We start from the raw sequence: 20590 nt of genomic DNA, 5'->3' as shown, positions 1-20590 counted from the left end.
TCTTCATTTTCAGTTGTATAGCCCCAGTTGGTGCTATGAGAATTGAAATCTCCGACGTATACTGTAGGACATTGAGGTGTTGGAAGCATGTAGTGGGACCAGTTGGTTGAAGGAGGCTTATATACATTGTAAATGATGAGGTTATCCAAACGTATACCAACTGTATGTTCGTGACCAGTAACTGGATTGACAAGGCGATCCTCCACCTTATGGTTAACATAGGTGGCCAGACCATGCTTTGGATACCCAATGTAGTCAATCAACCTGAAACCAGGGATCCTCAGACGCCTTGTTTCTCCGTCTGAGATGTGAGTCTCTTATAGGACTAGCACGTCGGCTTTGCTAAAGGTTTTACCGAGTATTTCTGTTTTAGAGCTTGTTAATCCTTCTATATTAAGGTGTATGATTCTTGTGTTTTTCTGTAAGTAATTACATTCTGGGGTGTAATGTTCTTTATTGGTTATGTTTAAGGCTCTTGAACTATCATGAAAAGTCTGTTTATTTTTCTTTTTGTTTTTAAAATTTAGTTTTCGAAATTTATTTTTGAAAGGTTTTTGGTGTTGTGCTATGGCTTACGCGAATATCGCGTGTGTCAGGGTAGCCCTGAGAAGGGCTGTTTTTGCCGAGTATGCCAGCAGGTCTACATGGGACGTCTGGCAGTCGGTTTTGTGCTGTTTGGTTTCGTGGCATGTTAAGCTAATTTCGATCTCATAGATTAGAAAGCACCTTAGGAATACCACTACTTACAGGGAGGATCACGAGAAGGTACAGCACACCCCCCCCCCCCCCAAACTTGAAGTTGTACAGTGACGAAACCGACTGGTAGTAGTTTTCCATCGCCATAAACTCTAACTTCTATTTACTTCTGCAATAACTCAATCTTCAATCCTTGATTCTCTGCGTCGCTTCTTCGCATTAAACATAATTGGCTTCCAGTATCTACATATGATTTAACTGTTTTTTTTATCAACATGTACATCGAAAAAATATTTTTCATTTACTTTGTTTTGTGTTAAACTTTTTAATGATACCACTGATGAATCGTTAGTAACGTTATTTGCGTTGCATGCGCTTACCTCATGACCAAACTTCCCACATTTGGTACATTTCGGTTTCTCGGGCTTCAAACAATATCATGAAACATGACTATATTTTAAACAATTAAAGCAAAGTGGTTCGTCTTTATCGTTCCGTAGTGGCAATCTAATATATTACTAAGTACATTTGATGATGTGATTGTGAATAAAGTAATTTTATTTAAATATTATAACCTATTACGCGGAAGCTTGTTTAAACGGGTATTATATACGGATATACACGGGTATTAAAAACACGGTCTTTAATATAATTTTTACCCACGTGCCCAGGCTGCGTGTACCCTTGTATTCTATAACCCGTTCACAACCGCGACCCCCATTTTCAATCCTTAGCTATAAAAGTGAAACATTTTATACATTTTTAACTACAAAATAATTATTAAACTTTAAATTTGAACTTTATATGCTTAAAAAAAAAAATTGTACGAACATTTCTACGAGTTTAAATAATAAATAATACTTAATAATAGACAATATATTATAATTATATGTTTCTCGTTTAATTGAATTGATTAGGTATATTCCTACATTTTATGTTTATACAAGGACCAAATGTTAATATGTAAATAACTATTAGGAAAATCGTTTTGAGCACAAGTGTTATCTCGTGATCAACAACGAATTTGTAATTTATTACAGTTGTAATAATGTTTGTATAATGTTTATTTTATAGGTATTTTGTAAACAATTAATATAATTTGTTTACATAACAGTCAATTTAGGTAATTATATTATATTTTGAGTTGGGTTTTTAAACACATAATTACATAGGAAATGGTTTTTTTTCGTAACTTGTGTTTAAATTTACAATTACCTGCATACATAGTAAAATTAAATAAAGTGAACTTAATAGACCCCAACCTATGAAAAGATTCGTTACAATTATAAAAGTGTAATATATGTATTATTTTGGCGTAGATGTGTATTTTCAACACAATTCAGATTGATAACAATTGAATTTACAAATAATTCTAATAGTAAGTAACTACACTGTATGTATGCAGGGCTATATTAACTTTCGTTTAATGTTATTATTTATCAGTTGGTGCAGTGATGCAGTGATGGTTTTCAATTTTTTTGGGGGGGTTAAAGATAAGTCAGTGTATAATATTGTAAAAATACATTTGAGTAGATTTCGGGACTAATTGCTGCAGAAAACTGATTAAAATATGCAGTTTTAAAGATATGCAGCTAAATTTTTATTTTACTTTAAAAAATACATAAACATCTACTGTGTTAAGGAATAACGAATAGTGTGATATGTGAACACCGTGATAAACGAACACATATCATGTATCTACTGATTTTCATTTCTTCGTACAATCTAGAATCTAGATGTCAATCAGTTATACGAAAGTTTTCTCACATAGAGATACATACTGCAATCTTACGTACCTATCTACCATACGTGAAAATATATAAGTGGCAAGGGGAGGAGGGGGGGTGAGTTTGAGGGCAAAGCCTCCACCATAAACTTGAACAGCCTTCCAAAATATTTTCTAAATTTGTTTTTAGCTTATTCAATATTATAATATTACGGCTTCAGGCTTCAGCCTACCAAAATCTTAAACGCTATTTGCTATTTGCGCTATACGCCACCAAATTACACGATATCTTAGGTAGTGATTTTCTTATTTTCTGTAATTTTGTAATGGAATAACTTTAGATACATGAACATTTCATTGAATGTTTATATTTTCATTTTCTATGCATCATAAAATTTTCAAAATATTTTGACTCATTTTGAGCTGTTTACGGACCTAGTGCTGAAAGCAGTATCTACATCTATATCAGACTGTGCTCGGGAGACAAGCTGTCCTCAAGAAATGTTTATCGTTTAGGAATTCGAAATATCCTCTGGGAATTTAGAAGTCTTCTATGAATTGGAAGTTCTCTGGGAATAAGATCTTCTTAAGAAATTCGAGATATCCTATAGGAATTTAGAAGGTAAAGATTGCAGGTCTTTTAGTTGATAATATAAAGCTGTTCCATAGTACCTAGCTATAGGTATATGATCGATGATTTGAATCTTCATATTTTTTTTTTTGAATAAGGAGTGTTGGTTTTAACCGACGATTTAAGATAGTATGGTTACCCAACGAGCTATGATAAGATGGCACGGGAAAAGAATTCAGATTCCACTACTAGCGCACTCAGTGGACTAATTTTTTACATGTCATATACTGAATACTCATCTTATTAAAGTCTGTATACTAATTCTCTAATATTATAAATAATTTACTAAATAAACAATAATTATTAATTACTATTTAATTAAACATAATTTTAACAAATTTAACTTTGCCACCGGTAGCGTTTTAGATAAAAAAAAAGTGACCAGATCGCGTGACTTTTTGATTCATATCGTCGGTCAGGCAATAGAACTTTTATAACGGATCGTTGGGCAACCATACTTCCTTAAACCGGAATTTTACTTATTGTACTTTCAGTGGCTTCAATGATAATGACACAATGTTAGAGAATATGAATATATTTTAATTTTACTCAATGTATGTTGAGAACTTGAAGAGTTTAGTTCAAGAAAAGTTTCAAATTAGAAGCATATCAGAAAAAAAAGGACCAGTTAGGATTAGGTGAATGATATTTGTGAGCTTATTCCTCTAAAGGTTAGGACTTATGTAGTCCTAAAGTAATGGGCTTATATTGGCTATATTCTATGATCATTGCTGTTGTATTATGAAGCCTCAGCGGACCAAAAATGTATTGCTCCAGAAGGTTATGATTTAATTGATAACAAACACACAAACACTAAAAAAAACATTGTAAACCAGTACTATATATATCGTTCTACTCACGATATGAAATATACAAATATATAATTACCTAAATTGCTGTAATTACGACATGGTCATAAGGAAAATAGGAATTACATTTTACGATAATTAATAGAAAAATCAATTTATTGTTACTATATTTTAGTTACTTGTTACTATAATAGACTATATATTATTATATATTACTTATTTGATTAAATTGATTAAGTACATTCTATTTTATGTTTATACAAGGCCCAAATGTTAATATTTAAATAAGTATTAGGATAATAGTTTTGAGCACAAGTGTTATTCGTGATTTACAACGAATTTGTAATTTATTACAGTGTTTAAATTTACAATTACCTGTGTACATAGTAGAATAAAATAAAGATAACTTAATAGATACCTACCTATGGAGAAATTCATCACAATTATAAAAGTGTAAAATATGTGTTATTTTGTATTGGTGTAGTTAAGTATTTTCAACACATTTTAGATTGATAAAAATTGAATTTACAAATAATTCTAATAGTAAGTAACTAAACTGTATGTATTTAGGGCTATATTAAACTTTCGTTTAATGTTATAACTTATCAATTGGTTTATGGTGATCGTTTTGTGCAGTACCTAAATGCAGTGGCATATTTAAAATTTACTCTCTCAGCGAGTCCAACGGGCCCCAAGTTTCACTTAGAGCTAGTAGATAAATAAAGAATTTACTACGAGTATCTAGTTATCTAGTTAAACAGGTTCACCCGCTACACTCAGTTTCCTACCATAATTACATAACAAGAGTTGATGCTCCGTTCATTTTTTTATGATTTTATTTCATAATTACTAATACAATATAAATACTATGCATATTATAAGGAATAATCTAATATATGAAAATCTCGTGCAGGATTTGAAGGAAGTTATTGACGGGGGCTAGAATATTTAGAAAACTAGAAATTTAGAATTTTATGGCTAATAACTTTTACCGCCAACAGTAACTACATAATACGTGGTGTAATAAAGATAATTGAAAAATTAACAACATAGTTAGTTAATTACATTTAACACTTTGGCAGTCATTTCGGCTGTTACAGCCTCTATAATTCATCTTAAGATTTACTTCGAGTTTGTACAATGATATTAATTTTGATTTTAAATATACTTTGTACTTTTCATCGTTACAACTCACATAAGTATGTATTACAGAATTTTGTTTTCTTCAAATCTGAACTATTACAATAAAAAATTTAAAGGTAATATCATTCGACATAATATTTATGATAGAATGATTTCTGAACAAACACGGACAAATGACCGTCAGCGTTTCGCCGTCGCCAATTCGCCGTAAAACCATTTGGCCATCGCCATTTCGACGTAAGGCCACTTCGGCGTTAAATAATACTATATTTACTGTAATAATAATAATTGATTTAAAAGATATATTTTGATCATTATAAGTACCTACATAACATTAATTTGTTATGGCTATGGTAAAAATAGTTTATCATGTCCCCATATCCGGTGACGATAAGCGTTTAGACCGTTTAGCGATAAACTAACATAGGTACATAAGATAATAATTTAATAACAGGTATTTCTTAGCTCATATTAGGCTGTGCATTATAGAATTTATGGTTGCTCGTCAGTACCAAAATGGCAGTTGTAGAAACTATTCGTCGGCGTGATGTTTTCGTAGATATTGGTTTTATGTTCATATTCGATGCGTTTACTGCAGACAAGAAAAAACGATTTTGGCGATGTAGAAAAATAAACATATGTAAATCTAGAATTCACACAAATGTAGATGTAGATGATTTGAATGTGTTAAAACGAATCAATGAGCACTCTCATGACTCAGATGCCGCAGCAGTTGAAGCAGATGTTGCTGTGACTAAAATTTAAATTCGATCCCAACAAACGCTAGAATCTACATCAATAATATTGAACTAACATCCACATGTGCATTAAAGAAAAAAAATCAGGCGTATACGTCAACAAATTGTTAAAGCTCCCTCTGCGCCTAAAGATTTAATTTCTTTGATAATTCCAGAAGCTTATACAATTTATTCACCATCTGAAGGTGTGAATAAGACATTTTTACTCGATGACACTGGGCCAGGTCTAGATAGAATTTTAATTTTTGGTAGATTAAGCAGCTTAGATATTTTAGAACCATCAAAAATATGGTTTTGTGACGGAACATTTAAGATTGCACCTCCACTTTTTACGCAAGTTTACGTTATACTAGCCAAAGAAATTGGAGGTTTATATCCACTTATCTATGAACTTTTACCAAATAAACAAGCTAAAACATACCAACAACTTTTTCATAAATTAAAACAATTAAAACTAAATTTATGTCCTGATTTTATATCGTGTGATTTTGAAAATGCTGCTATAATATCTATGAAAGATAATTTTCAAAACGCTTAAATCAATGGATGTTTGTATCATCTGACGAAAAATTTCCGATTAAAATTGTGTAGTCTAGGTTTGATTTAAACTTACAATAATAATGCAGATTTTGCCCTCTCCGTTAAAATAATAACTGCATTAGCTATTGTGAAAATTGAAGGCATCGATAAAGCCGTAGATGAGCTAGCAGACTATTTACCAAACGAATTACAAGATTTGTTGGATTGGTTTGAGGATAACTACATTGGCCGCAAAAACAGATCAAAAAATGGACGTAGACCAGCACTTTCCCCACCGTTATTATGGAATGTACATGATCGAGTAATCAATGGTCTAGATCGTAAAAATAGTTATGCAGAAGCTGCCAACCGGAGGTAATCAAAAATAATTAACAATTAGTAATAAACAAAAAAAAATTATTTTGAACCATAATATTTTAGATTAAACACTGAAATGGGTGTCAGCCATCCAACGTTGTGGTCATTTATTTCAAGTCTCCGTAAAGTCCAATATGGCCATGATACATACTACACACAATTAGAAGCGGGGAGAAAATCCACCAAAAAAATAAAAAATAATATTTAGACGTCGATTAAATATTAATAAAAATTGTGAGTCATTACAAAAATTTTAGTTTAACATCGTTTTTACGAGGAATTTCTCAAAATATATCTTTGAAATGATCTTATTATTAATTAATATTGACAACGAATTCATGTTTTTTTATTATTATCTTTTAAATTAATTATTCTTATCAAATATTGACAAATGTTATGTAAGCACGGTACTATTATAATGATCAAAATATAATTTTAAATTTATTATTAAATATTTACGAGTGTATGTTTTCTATGAGTGAATTTTTTTTCAACGTATTGGGTATTTTTTAACGGCGAAATGGCCTTACGTCGAAATGGCGATGGCGAAATGGTTTTACGGTGAAGTAGCGACGGCGATGTGTCCTAGATCGATTTCTGAAGATTATGTTAAAATATAATACTATATATCTGAAAATATTTTCAACATATTATTTTATATTCTTCTGCATTATATTTTCATTATCTTTGATAAGTTAATATTAAATTAAAGTCCATTGTTCGGTTATTTTCTAAGATCGTACATGGTCTATTCTCACAAGTTAGAAAAAAATCCACAGTATAAAAATTAATCAAATTAGTATGATTAGAATTGAGCAGTATAAATTAATAACAAACAAAATAAATTAGTATTTTTTATATTTACTAATTTTTATTCAATCGCATAAAAACAAATTATATGTTTAAATGAATATGTGTCTTTAAATATGTCTTAAAATACAATATAATATCAAATAATGAAATTTGCTATAAACTTTAATTATATTCATGTACCATAAATATTCTGCTATAAAATTTTTAAACTGCCGATTTTTTTCCATAATTCATTCATCTGTCCTTAAAATATTGTTTATGTAATAAGTTCAAACTATTATATTATTTTATCTTCTTAAATTATACATTTATAATGTAGACACTTATTATCCTAAAATGGTCAGTCTTAAAAATGTATACAACTAGTAATTACTTTACTACAAAATTATTTATTATTTATAATTATTTATACTGAACTTGTGGCGCTTGACCTAACTTAATGGGCGTCTGAACGTAAATTATTTTATAGGAAACTTATTATTGATGGATTGAATTGTGAATGGACCTTTAATTGTATAACTAAATTTTTCTTTAACATTGTATTTATTATAATAAATTGTATAAGCATATTGTGTAAATATGTAGGTATATATGTACCAATATGTGTGTATAATTAATTTGAATTACATTTTAAATCCTTCTTTAATACTTTACTTCCAATCTTCAAATCAAAAATCTGTTTGTTATATTGTATGTATGTTAGATAATAAAGAATACGTTAGTGTATGTATCCAACAATATTGGAACTTTGAACTTGTACAATGTCTAGTACGTATTTATGCTATAAATGGTAAAAGTTTAGAGCCTCAAGTAGGCTTCTTGGATATTTGAATTTTTAAGTAGCTTAATTAATGAGACTTATGAGCATTTTAAAATGCTTTAAAAATATTGTATATTATTTTGACGAATATCAATTATCACTTATCATTTTATCAAAATATTATCATAGGCTAAGATATACGTAATATTCACGAGCTAAGGTACTTTGTAATAATATGACAAGACGTCATGGGTAATATTAAAGTGAATCTATAAATGGATGGGTATCTATTAAATAAAAGTTAACACGGAAAAATGGTAACACTGAACAATGTTGTTTTATTGGGACGAGTAAAATTTGTATTCACGTTTCACAAACATAGCAAACGGTAATTTTTTATAACATAATATATTTAATGCTTATGTAAATGATTTTTGTTAAATAAAAAATTTGATATTCAATGAAATTTCCTATAATATTGCCGTATACTTTACTACATTATAACAATAAATATTTTTGGACGCAATGAATGATTACACCGCGGTGCCTGACCACACCAGCTACCCAGTACATGGAAACCGGTATAGGTGTTATAATCTCCTATGACGTAATCTTAATGTATTTAGCTTACATCATAGATGTTCCATTATTATTATACTATTATTTAATATCTATGGTTTACATAATACCTATTATAAACGGTCTGATCTCTGATAAGTGATATTACTTTTATATTATTCCCGTTCAATGATTGTTGATTTGTATGATTGGAAATGTAGAAATGTATAAGATTGGAGATGTAGAAATGTATAAGGGCAAGTGTAGACCAAACACCAAAGCTTCTCCTATATCGTATTTTGAAATGGTGATATCTCAAAATCTATTGAATTTAAATAAGAAATTTAAACGGAGAAGTTCTTAAAAAAAATAGTATTATAAGTTCTTGCAGGTAATGATTATAGGTGTTACCATTTAAAAATCCAAAGTCGATACATGTTTATCATATAACAAAAAGTGCTAACATTTTAGAAATATTAATTACTTGTAGATTTTATTAAATTTCAACATTTCCAAAAAAAAAAAATTTAAAAAAGTTAAAACTTTTCGAAATAATAAGTGTCTTATGTTAAATGGATCACTCTGTATGTGTATTTAAAATTTGTTTAGGATGAAGTTTGTGGGCTTTAAAATGATTTTTATAATCGCATTGTCTTTAATGAGATCGTTTGTTAATTCGGAAGAAACTAGCGATTTCAAACTACATACTAATTTCAAACCTGTCAGCTATGAACTGAACGTGACCACGCACTTGGAGGATAAATTCATGTTTGAAGGAGTAGTTTGTATTCGTGTGAGTACGAAATATACTACATCGAGTATATTATATTATTCACAATAACTAATAATTATGTTTTATTTTCAAAAGGCAAAACGTCTTGAAATTTATGAAATTGTATAATAACGTCACATAATATATAATTAATATATTTAGATGACATGCGTAGGAGCTACCGATACCATAGTGTTGCATTCGACCAGTTTGAACATCGATACCAAAAGTGTTGTTGTAGCCAACTGTGGTGAAAATGTCATCCCAGTGAACAGTGTGTCTTTTGATACGGATAAAGAACTTATGCAAGTCAAGTCAACCGTAAACTTTAAGCCCTGTGATGAATACTTGCTGACTATACCATTTACCGGAAACCTCACCGACGATTTAGTAGGTTACTATAGAAGTAGCTACGTAGACAAGGAAAGCAATCAAACGAGGTGCGTTATTATAACAATTTTAATACAATGCACAGCACTAGTCATAAAAAAATATAAATAAATATTTTTTGTCATTTCGTTTCTTTCTATTGTTGTGTACGTCTACACGACAAATTAAATAAAGTACGTTTGATGAAATAACCAACTATAATATCTTTTATTTTAAACTATGTAAAACAATTTATTCGGAGGTTCGGACAGATATCCTGCTGGAATATAACTGACTTCCCTTCGGGACGAGCGCGAACGACAGGCCCGAAGTGGCTACCAAAACTGTCCACTCAGCGGAATGTCATATGCTTTCGCCGTGCTCGTTCCCACGGGTTAGGTTGCAATTTCTTGTACATCATAAGGTTCTGCGATTTTAGGCGAATATAATATTAGTATACTACATCGATACTTAATAACTTAGTACAAACTTATAATAACTAAGGTAATGACAATTATATATAGCAATATCAAATGATGTTCTGGTTTTACAAAAATATTTTCTGTGTCAAGGCTGACTACTAATATTAATTGTATATTTCAACAGTTCCTCAAGTACTCTCCAAGATTTCTGTGACTGCGTTATAAGCCCCGTTACTCTGCAGGTGGTAAGGTGTTGTTGAGGTCTGCGTTATCTTCAAGAGGGATCTACTATCTGGTAATCAATGCCCTTCAGATGATATATGACGTCTTAATATACGATTGTCTGATCCACGAGAGACTATTTTTTTATTATATTAAGCTCACTCCCAGAGTCTAAGAGTAGCTTCGATTTATTGCTAATAGTCTGTTCAATGTAGGTAGCAAGTTAAATGATCTCGATCTAATTCTGCTTGGAAGTAGAGAATTTGTCGTTGTCGGTGATTTTTAACTCGCTCATCGGGCGCCCACCGCTGGCAGCCGGTTGCTGTTGGTTTTCCTGTTGGTTGCCTTCCTTTGTGTAGCCAACATAATTCCTTTTACGGCAATCTTTCAGCAGATGTCCTGGCTTTTTACAGTAGTGACATTCAATGTTTCCAATTGGTGCCGTTGTGGAACAAGGTTTTGGGTTTGTCATTGTCGGGAATCCTTTGCCATATAACCAATTTTATTACAGTGGAATGAAGTGGGATTCTTCATGGGGTGGTGTGGCGTTTCATACAACTTTTTAGTCTCTTCTTGTGAGTTTCTGACCCGTTTTTCCTCCCTTGCTGCTTGTACGGCCTTGTCTAACGTTAACGGATTCCTGGACACTAATTGTTTTACGGATTCAGTTTAATTTATACTATAAGAAATATAGCTTTACATGTTATTCTTAATACTTCGCGTACCGATAGTAACTGGAATCAAATGGTCATCCCACCGCTGTCAGCAAAAATGTTGTGTACGTCTACAGAACAAAATTAAATAAAGTACGCTTGGCGAAATAACGTACTATATCTTTTATTTTAAACAATGTAAAACAATTTAAGTTACAGTTTGACTGTCGTACAGTGCGTTTGTTATTTGTCGGGGTTACTCCATTATCACTTATTTCGTTCATACTATTTTAACGATCAGACCTATTGGTATATTTATTTTTATAACATATTTAACAGGGGCATAATTCTAGTTTAGCAACCTATCGATTTTTTTTTTTTTTTTTTCAAAATGTGTGTTTTAGGGTGCTTTATAAGAATGTAAAAAAAAAATCCCGGACAAACTTTGTTTTGATGGTATCGATGAAAAACTTCAAAAACTGAATTTTTTTGTTGTGCACATTTTTTTTTTTAAATAAATACTTAGAATAGAATATTTAAAAATTTTTTTTTTCAAAATGTTAGGTTTTTAACGCTTAATAGATTGGTGAAATCAAAACTTACCTATTATACTTACTTTTGAAGTTGTGCTAGTCGAGGAATATTCTGAGAATGGATTTAAATTATAATTTTATGAACAAATGGTGATGTACTTTAAATTTATATAATTAGAATATGTAATATAATATGTTGTATAACATTTTTATTGCAAGGATAAATTGAAAAAAAAATAAAAACGCAATTTATGCATATATTATTTTTTAAATAAACACGAAGGCCCTAATCTTGATGTTTTTTTGGGGATGGTCATGACTAGTGTTGCAAACTTTCAAATTTTTTAATGTAGGAAAATTTTTTTCATGTCCAAGGAGAGGTGTTTCAAAGTAAAAATAAAAAAAACGATTATGGTAGACAATATGATGGATTGTTTGACGAATATATTGAGGTAAAATGATTTTATTTTGTAATATTCTACTTTTTTCGAAGGTGTATCTCGAAAACGGTTACGAATTCGAAAAAAAAACATATGATATAAATGTTTTAAATAATTTCACAAGCTTTTTTCTGTTATAAAAAAATTTCCCTCCGATGCACCGTTTTCAAGATATAAGTGAAAAAACCAAAATGCGTAACTTTACTCCCCCTCCGGCTCACCGCCTAGGTGTCAGGACTTTTGGTATATTAACAACCTAAGCCCCCTGAACAAGTTTCTGAAGGAATCGCTAAGTTACCTGCTCACACACTCTACACCTCATTCCTTGACTGAAATATATAATATACAGCACGTATAATAATATCGAGCGCGTGACCATGAGTGGCGTAAGTCAATAGATATATAACTACGTATATAAAAAAAATGTATTATGCCCGGGTAGGCATTGCGATGTTGTAGTAAATAAGACTACAGAATCTACAATAACAATAAATATATGTTAGACTTCTGGCTTGTGCAAAAGCATGTGACTATCTCACGCTAGGCCTAACCGCAGGATGGCCATGTATGGTCGTGCGAATTATAGAAGGGACAGGGACCCATCGAGGAGAGCTGATGGACAAGCGTTCATCATACGAGCAACCAGCCTCAACCAGAACAGTCTCTAAAGCTAAATAATTAGTCACTACTCACTAACTTACAGTTTAGCTATAAGTTATTTGGACTTGGAACATTTTAATAGACATAATGATTATATTTGAGTATAAATAAATACAAATATTACAATCATATTCGTGGTTTTATTCAAAATACTTCCATCAATTCAACTGTAGTAGTCGAGTACGTTACATGTCTGTAACCACGCTGCAACTGTGTTAGACGGTGCTGCTTATCATAATTGTCGTCAATTGAATAGCCATTACAATTTATTGGGTTCTTTACTCGATTTAATCTTTTATAGTTTATCTAATACCTCTGTCACTTATGATATCAATTATACCACCCAGCTCTACATATAATCTTCTCGATAAATTCAACTATCAAGACTATGGACTCTAATAAATGCTTATTCAATTATGCACATGATGACTATTCTAACATTTTTCTGTGTCTTAATACTTATGGTTGGCATAGTTTGTTAAATAATATTGATATTGATGTGGCTCTAACACAATTTTATGACATCATTAATAATTGTATCGATATGTTTATCCCTAAAAACTCTAATAATAGATCTCATTTCCAAAGTTAGTAGAGCAATTGTTTTAAATTTTGAATTATACAAAAAAAAATTGCACACAAAAAATATAAAACTTCTAAGGATTATAATTGTTTGAGCAGCCGGCTATTCACTACCATTTGGCCGGGCAACTACTTAATTAAAAGAAAGGGATGTTCACGAGTTTGGGTGGATAAGGTGACCGCATGTAAATAAGAGAACGCCAATGTTATAACAATAATAATAAGGTGTCTATTGCAACACGAAAATACAATAATAGAATAATATAATGGGTGGTGAAGACGTCTCTTCAGCAGAGCCCAAATCAACAATAATAAATAATAATAATAATACGTGCGATAATCGCAACAATGATAATATATTGATTACCGATCGGCACATGCGCCTCGGTGGGGCGGTGTATCGGCGGCGGCGGCGGTGACTGCAACAGCTGCGGCGACGATGTCGATGACACGCAGGTGAACGGGGGACGGCGGCGGCTGTTGACGGCGGCACCGGACGATGGCGTGTGACCGGATTACGTAATCTGTAAAATATGACGTAATGGTAATCACGGCACTGATGGCGGCGTCGATCGCGGGATATACACAATAACGATATCAACGGCGAACGCGCGAAAACGAATAGCGGTCGCACAACGAACAACAGGTCGACGTTAACCGGTAATAATAAAGGCGAAACGCAACAAAATAATATAGTATGCACCATGAGGCGCTCGCAATGGCAGCGAACTCGTCGCTAAACGTATAATAATTGACTGCGCGGATCATAGGCGCACCACGAACTCGTCGCGAAAAGAGGGCGAACTCGTCGCTACAACGGCAACAACGTAACGGCCGGACACGAACCACGCACGGTCTGCTCGCATAGAGCGTGCGGCAAAGACACACGACCGGTCTGCACGCAACGAGCACACGGCAACGACGAACTTTAGGTCGCCGGCGGCGACTTGGCTGAAGCCCGGCGTCCACGGACCGCGCGACGCGCTGTCTCACGGACCGGTTGTCACACAATGTAATAAAAGAGGCGGCAAGTTCGAACAATAATGAATACACTTATTCAGCCGAATTACGTTCAAAAAAAAAATTGAATCTAAATTATCCTGTTCAAAATATCTTTCACGTATCCAATCAACGTTGGTTGTTAACCTTAAACATTTTTGGGATTTCATTAGATCTAGAATGAATGAAAATAATATTCCACAAATTGTGTATTTAAACAACACATCTGTTGATAATGGGTATGAAATCTCTATCTCTTGCTGATGTGTTTGATGGGCTCTATTCACTTGAACCAAAACTCTCATCAGGTCCTGACAGAATTCCACCTTTAATATTACATAATTGTTGTTACTCGTTATCTGTTCTCCTATATTTGTTATTATTAAGCTATCTCTTAACTCAACTACTTTTCCCCTCAAATGGAAATCCAGTTTTATCCAACCAATCCTTAAATCAGGTGATAAATCAAATATAATCAACTATAGACCAATTTCCTTACTTTCGTCGATATCAAAACTTTTCGAAAAATTAATCGCCCCAAAAATTAACTTTATATTTAAAAATGCATTTATTAACGAACAACATGGTTTTAGATCGGGCCGTTCCATACAAATTTTAATTAATTTCATACTTTTCTTATTGATTCCATTGAAAGCGGCTACCAAGTCGATGTAATTTATACTGATTTACATAAAGCATTTGACAGCTCCAATCATTCATTATTATTAAAGAAATTAGAAAACTTCGGCGTTTTTACCCATTACTATCATGGATAAAATCCTATCTCTCTCTCATCGTACCCGATTCCACAACTGTCTTTCCAATCCTGTTGTTGTTAGATTGGGCGTTCCTTAGGGCGGGCACCCATGGGTCTTTAACATATTTATTAACGATGTATCACAATATTTTCATTCGTGCAAATGTTTACTTTTTGTGGACGATTTAAAATTATTTAAAATTATTTATAATATCTCAGACAGTGAAATCCTCCAAAACAATTCAAATAATTTTAATAACTGGTGCCAAAATAATTCGCATTCTATTAATGTCGAGAAATGTAACTGTGTCTAGTTCTATAAAACTCATTTTCCTATTCATTTTAATTATTCCATACATTCGTCATTTTTGAATCAAGTCCATTTTATAAAAGATTTAGGTGTTATATTTTCCTCTGTTCTATTTTATAATAACCATATCGACTATATTTGTTATAAATCATCTAAAATATTAGGCTTTATTAACCGTAATACCAACGACTTCAAAAATATTCAGGCATTAACAATGCTCTACACTTCCCTTGTTCGCTCAATTCTAGAATTTGCATAATTTATTTGGGATCCTCATCAACAAACCATCATTGATTGGCTTAATTGTATTCAAATTTCAAAATAAGTTTTTAAGTTTTGCAGAATACCGTTGTAGTACTAAACCAATGTTAAATTCCTTAACTAACAGACGTCGTTTTAATAAAATGGCTCAATTCATTCCCCTGATATTCTATCGCTACTTGCAATCGCTAGTCCATCATTTAATTCTAGGCAATGCATAATATTTAAAAATAATTTCCATAGAATTATATTTATATCCTACATTTTTCCTATCTTATTATTTAGATAAGTTTTACTTATTACTTATTAATTTATTATATGGATAGTTTTTACTATTGAATTACTAGTTTTATTACATATTACTAACAAAAAAAAAAATGTAATATATAAAATTAAATTGAAATATTACAAAAAATATTACATTACAATATTAAATATTATAAAAGCGTTTATTAACAAATATTAGTAAAAAATTAAGAAGTAATAAGTAATAAATAATAAATTACCGTATATAATTATTCGGTTTACATGTTACATATAATGTACTGTGTTATTATCAATAAGAATAAAATAAGTAAAATGGTTATTACCATAAAATGATTGTAGTTCTTAAAATACCTAACGGCTGGTAGTCTGTATGCAATGAGCCTGAAAAACAGCAGGCTGTTTGAAAAAATAATAAGTACTTCGTAAACGGGTTACCCCATTGCAAAGAGCTTAGTTTTTTTGCAAAAAAAAATTAATTTTCCATATGGTCTACAACATATAATAATAATATAGATGGACACATACTTACATAGATACATGTACAAAAGAGATATAATAAGAAATAAATTCTAATATTACGATTTCCTACTTCTAACTGAAATGGTTTATAACACTCTAATACTATAAAAACGTAATATTTTGTCACAGATGGTTAGCTACAACAAATTTCGAGCCATTGGACGCACGAAGAGCTTTTCCCTGTTTTGACGAGCCTGAGTATAAAGCCACCTTCAAGATAAAGTTGAGTCACAAAAAAGGATTGACTTCGATAAGTAATATGAAATTTATGAATCAAATAAACTGGTAAGTCTAATTTATACAGGATAATAAAGTGAAAGAATAAACCATTTATCGTAAAAATAAAATTATAATATTTAATTGAATAGTTTTATACGCTATTATAATATAGAAATTGGTGATTCAATGTTATAGCCCTTCGAATGCAGATTATGTTGTCGACGAATTCGAAGAATCTCCACCGATGTCTACTTATTTAGTAGCATACATGGTGTCAGATTTCGTATACACTGAAGCAAATAGTGAAAATGACCAAGTGAAGTACCGTATTATATGCAAGAAGGACTTAGCCAATCAAACAGAATTTGCCATTAACTTAGGACCGAAGGCCCTGAAATACTACGAGGATTATTTCGATGAAAAATTCCCGCTGCACAAACAAGACATCGCGGCCATACCCGATTTTTCTACAGGTGCTATGGAGAATTGGGGTCTCGTCACATTTCTGTACGTAAAATTAAAATGTGTTAACACCAGTAGAATATAATACTATAATATTGAAGTGAGTCGTATTTTACAGTTATCAATACTGTATGATATTATATTATTATATATAATATAATTATTATTCATTATACTAAATCGAAAATGTCTGTAAATCGAATTTCTAGTTTTAATTTAGGATACATCTCCACGAATATAGTTTACATTTATATTCGACTGTAGCTTAAAGGATTCTTAAATAAATATTTTCAGCATATGGTTATTATGTACACAGAATATTGGGATTATAATATTATGTATATTAATACAGCAGTACACATGGGTTGTTTTGTATCAAGTAGGTACTTGAACGACTGCCAACGAGCACCACGTATCTCAATATTAAATATTTAGTATAATTTTAGGACTATTCATGGTCAATCACATAATATTCTGATTTGGTAAATATCTAATATATTATTATCGTGTCTCCTAACACCACGGTTGACGATCTGACGGTTGACATACAGTGCGTTCAACGATTAAGATACAAAAGAATATTCCGAACACATGACCTCAAATTTCAATTAGGTTTTTCTTACTGCATAAAGGATTTAATAATACATCTATTTTTCTGTGTATGCGCAGTATAACAATTTTTTTTTGAATCGTAACACCTAATTTTAGATTCTGAGCGGAGCGATGAATGTATTGATTTTACAACGATGTGTGTTTTTTATTTCAGATTCTGAGTGTATTGATATACTCGATATTCTTTTATATTGATTATTTTTTATTTAATTGGACAATAGGGTTTGTCTAGAAATCCGTCTATAGTTCTAATTCTAACACCTATAGTCGCGCACGTTTCATTTCTTATTTTTAATAATTGCATTTCAGTTTAAACTAGTTTAGAGCGGGTAGATGAACGTATTGATATATATAATCAATATATTGTGATACAATGATGGGTGTTCTATTTTAGTTTTTCTATTTTGTTTTATTTTTTGTGTCTGTGTACGCAATAAATAGTCGAAATAATGATTTGAGTTTCAACTTCAGATGGAAAAATGAATCCAATGGTTTTCAAAATCGTCGGAAAAACAAAAAAAAGCGGGATTTTTAGGCAAAATCTGTTTTCGACAAAATCGATTTTGGTTTTCTGTGTAACTCTAAAACAAATTACCATAGATTAGACGTATTCGCCAAATGTTTATATTAGCATTTGCTAGACACCATACAATTTTTAAAGGAGTTTAGCATATTTTGAGCTGTGTACGGACGTTATCAGTTTCAAATTTTTTTGGGTTTTTTTTCTATAGATGTCAATAAAATTGTATTCTTTAGGTAAAAAGCTTGAATACAAGGCTTCTCAGATATTGTATTACAATTATAGTTAAAAAATATTTAAAAAAAGGCACTATTTATTTTTATAAGCATTTAAATTTTGATTTTTGACAACATATTTTGGCATATTTAACAAAGGGTTCCACGCGTAAGTAGGTTATCCTATAACCAAAAAATCTCAAAAATATAAAAACTCGGTTTATTATTATGTAGTTTTTATGTTCTAATTTTGAAAAAATTATATATTAAATAACAAAGATTTTAGTTATTTTGTTGTATTTTTTTTTAATATTAATTCAACTTAGTGACTACTATATTAATAATAACTATTAACAATATAAATATAATAAACAATATTAATAATTATATTATTAATTCATCTACGACATTTAAAAATGCCAATGCGAAAAATAAGCATATAAAAGAGTGGATGACAATGGGCCTGCTATGTTCAGTGCGTAAAAAACAGGCTTTATCTTTAAAAGTTAAAAAACACCCCAATAATACTAAATTACGTTCGTATTATATTAAATACAAAAATATTTTCACTTCAATTTTAAGAAGTGCTAAAAAAAATTTAATGATATCTCTTATAGGTAGTCCAAAATTAACTTGGAAATTAATAACAGATCTCACTTTGTCAAAAAATAAAAATAGTAATAACATTAAATCATTAATGCACAAAAACGAACATATAATTCCTTCAGAGGATCCAGTCAAAGCATCAAATGTTTTTAATACGTTTTTTACTAATATTGGTATTAACCTTGCAAACAAAATAAAAATTCTAATCAACATTTTGATGAACCTAAAACAGGTGTAGATTTTGATATGTATTTTAATGAAGAAATTAACAAGCCTGAAATTCTAAAAATTATAAATAATCTAAAAGATGACACTGCTACAGGTTTTGACGGAATATCGGTTAAAACAATAAAGTCTATAGCTGTGGATATTATTGAACCATTAATATATATTTATAACTTAAGTATTTCCAAGTGTACTTTTCCAAACAAACTTAAAATAGCAGTTATTAAACCACTATTCAAACACGGAGATGCTACTAATATAAATAATTATAGGCCGATTTCTATGATAAGCAATTTTGCAAAAATATTAGAAAAAATAATAAAGTTGAGATTGGTAGTTTACATAGAAAAAAATAAATTGTTGTCTAAAAACCAGTTTGGTTTTAGACCTGGGTTGAGTACTGAAAATGCTTTGTACAGTGCCCGTAATTTCATTTGTAATGCACTTGACAGTAGTAAAAAAACAATGGCAATATTTTTAGATTTAGCGAAAGCATTTGATACAGTTAATCATAATGAGCTTTGCAACATTTTACCAAGTTTTGGTCTAAAGAATAACAGTCTTAAATGGTTTAAAAATTATTTAGAAAACAGAAAACAATTAGCTCAAATCAATGACAGTAAAGGTGATGAAATGATTATTCAATGTGGTGTACCTCAAGGTAGCGTCTTAGGCCCTATACTGTTCATATTATACATCAACTCTATATGTGATTTAAAAATTAATGGACAAATTGTGACTTATGCTGATGATACTTGTCTACTGTTTTCGGGTGATTTATGGGATGAAGTTCGCTAAATAGCAACAAAAGAATTTAAAAAAGTAATTAAGTATCTCAATTATAGGAAACTTTCAATAAATTATCAAAAAACAAATTATATAAACTTTTCAATTAATAAAGATGAGAACTATTATGATGAATTAAAAATCTGTTTCTGTGAGAATGAAGATAGTTGTAATACAACTTTATGTCAAACAATATATTATAAGGTCTCTAGTATCAGGTATTTGGGTATAACTTTTGACAAACACATGAAATGGAAATTACACACCAATAATATTATAATGCGTATGCGTACTTTAACTTTTAGTTTTTCCAAACTACGGAACTATTTACCTGTGCAAACTATGCGTATAATTTATTTATCTTTATTCCAATCATAGACATATAAAA

The 20590-nt window shown here is 30.8% G+C and overlaps 2 protein-coding genes across 6 annotated transcripts in view; one reads left to right on the top strand and one right to left on the bottom strand.

Annotated features, from left to right (window-relative positions):
• LOC100572512 (aminopeptidase 1) overlaps positions 1 to 20590 on the top strand; it is a 78601-nt gene that overhangs the window by 1343 nt on the left and 56668 nt on the right. Inside the window, exons 1-5 of one of the 5 annotated variants that reach the window (XM_016803428.2) lie at positions 8403 to 8621; positions 9401 to 9584; positions 9726 to 10003; positions 16687 to 16842; positions 16972 to 18363. In XM_016803428.2, coding sequence (XP_016658917.1) covers positions 8548 to 8621; positions 9401 to 9584; positions 9726 to 10003; positions 16687 to 16842; positions 16972 to 17323 — 1044 coding nt within the window. In that variant the 5' untranslated portion in view covers positions 8403 to 8547 and the 3' untranslated portion in view covers positions 17324 to 18363. Of the gene's footprint in view, positions 1 to 8397; positions 8622 to 9400; positions 9585 to 9725; positions 10004 to 10538; positions 10745 to 11811; positions 11867 to 16686; positions 16843 to 16971; positions 18364 to 20590 lie in introns of those variants that run through there. The other 4 variants (XM_029488737.1, XM_029488738.1, XM_029488735.1 and 1 more) reach the window with 4 other exon arrangements.
• The window catches only part of LOC100161354 (aminopeptidase N), a 150543-nt gene that overhangs the window by 85945 nt on the left and 44008 nt on the right, over positions 1 to 20590 (bottom strand). The window lies entirely within an intron of this gene.

The sequence above is a fragment of the Acyrthosiphon pisum genome, chromosome A1 (genome assembly GCF_005508785.2).
Source record: "Acyrthosiphon pisum isolate AL4f chromosome A1, pea_aphid_22Mar2018_4r6ur, whole genome shotgun sequence".
Lineage (NCBI taxonomy): Eukaryota > Metazoa > Arthropoda > Insecta > Hemiptera > Aphididae > Acyrthosiphon > Acyrthosiphon pisum.
This window is presented reverse-complemented; position numbering and strand designations above follow the sequence as displayed.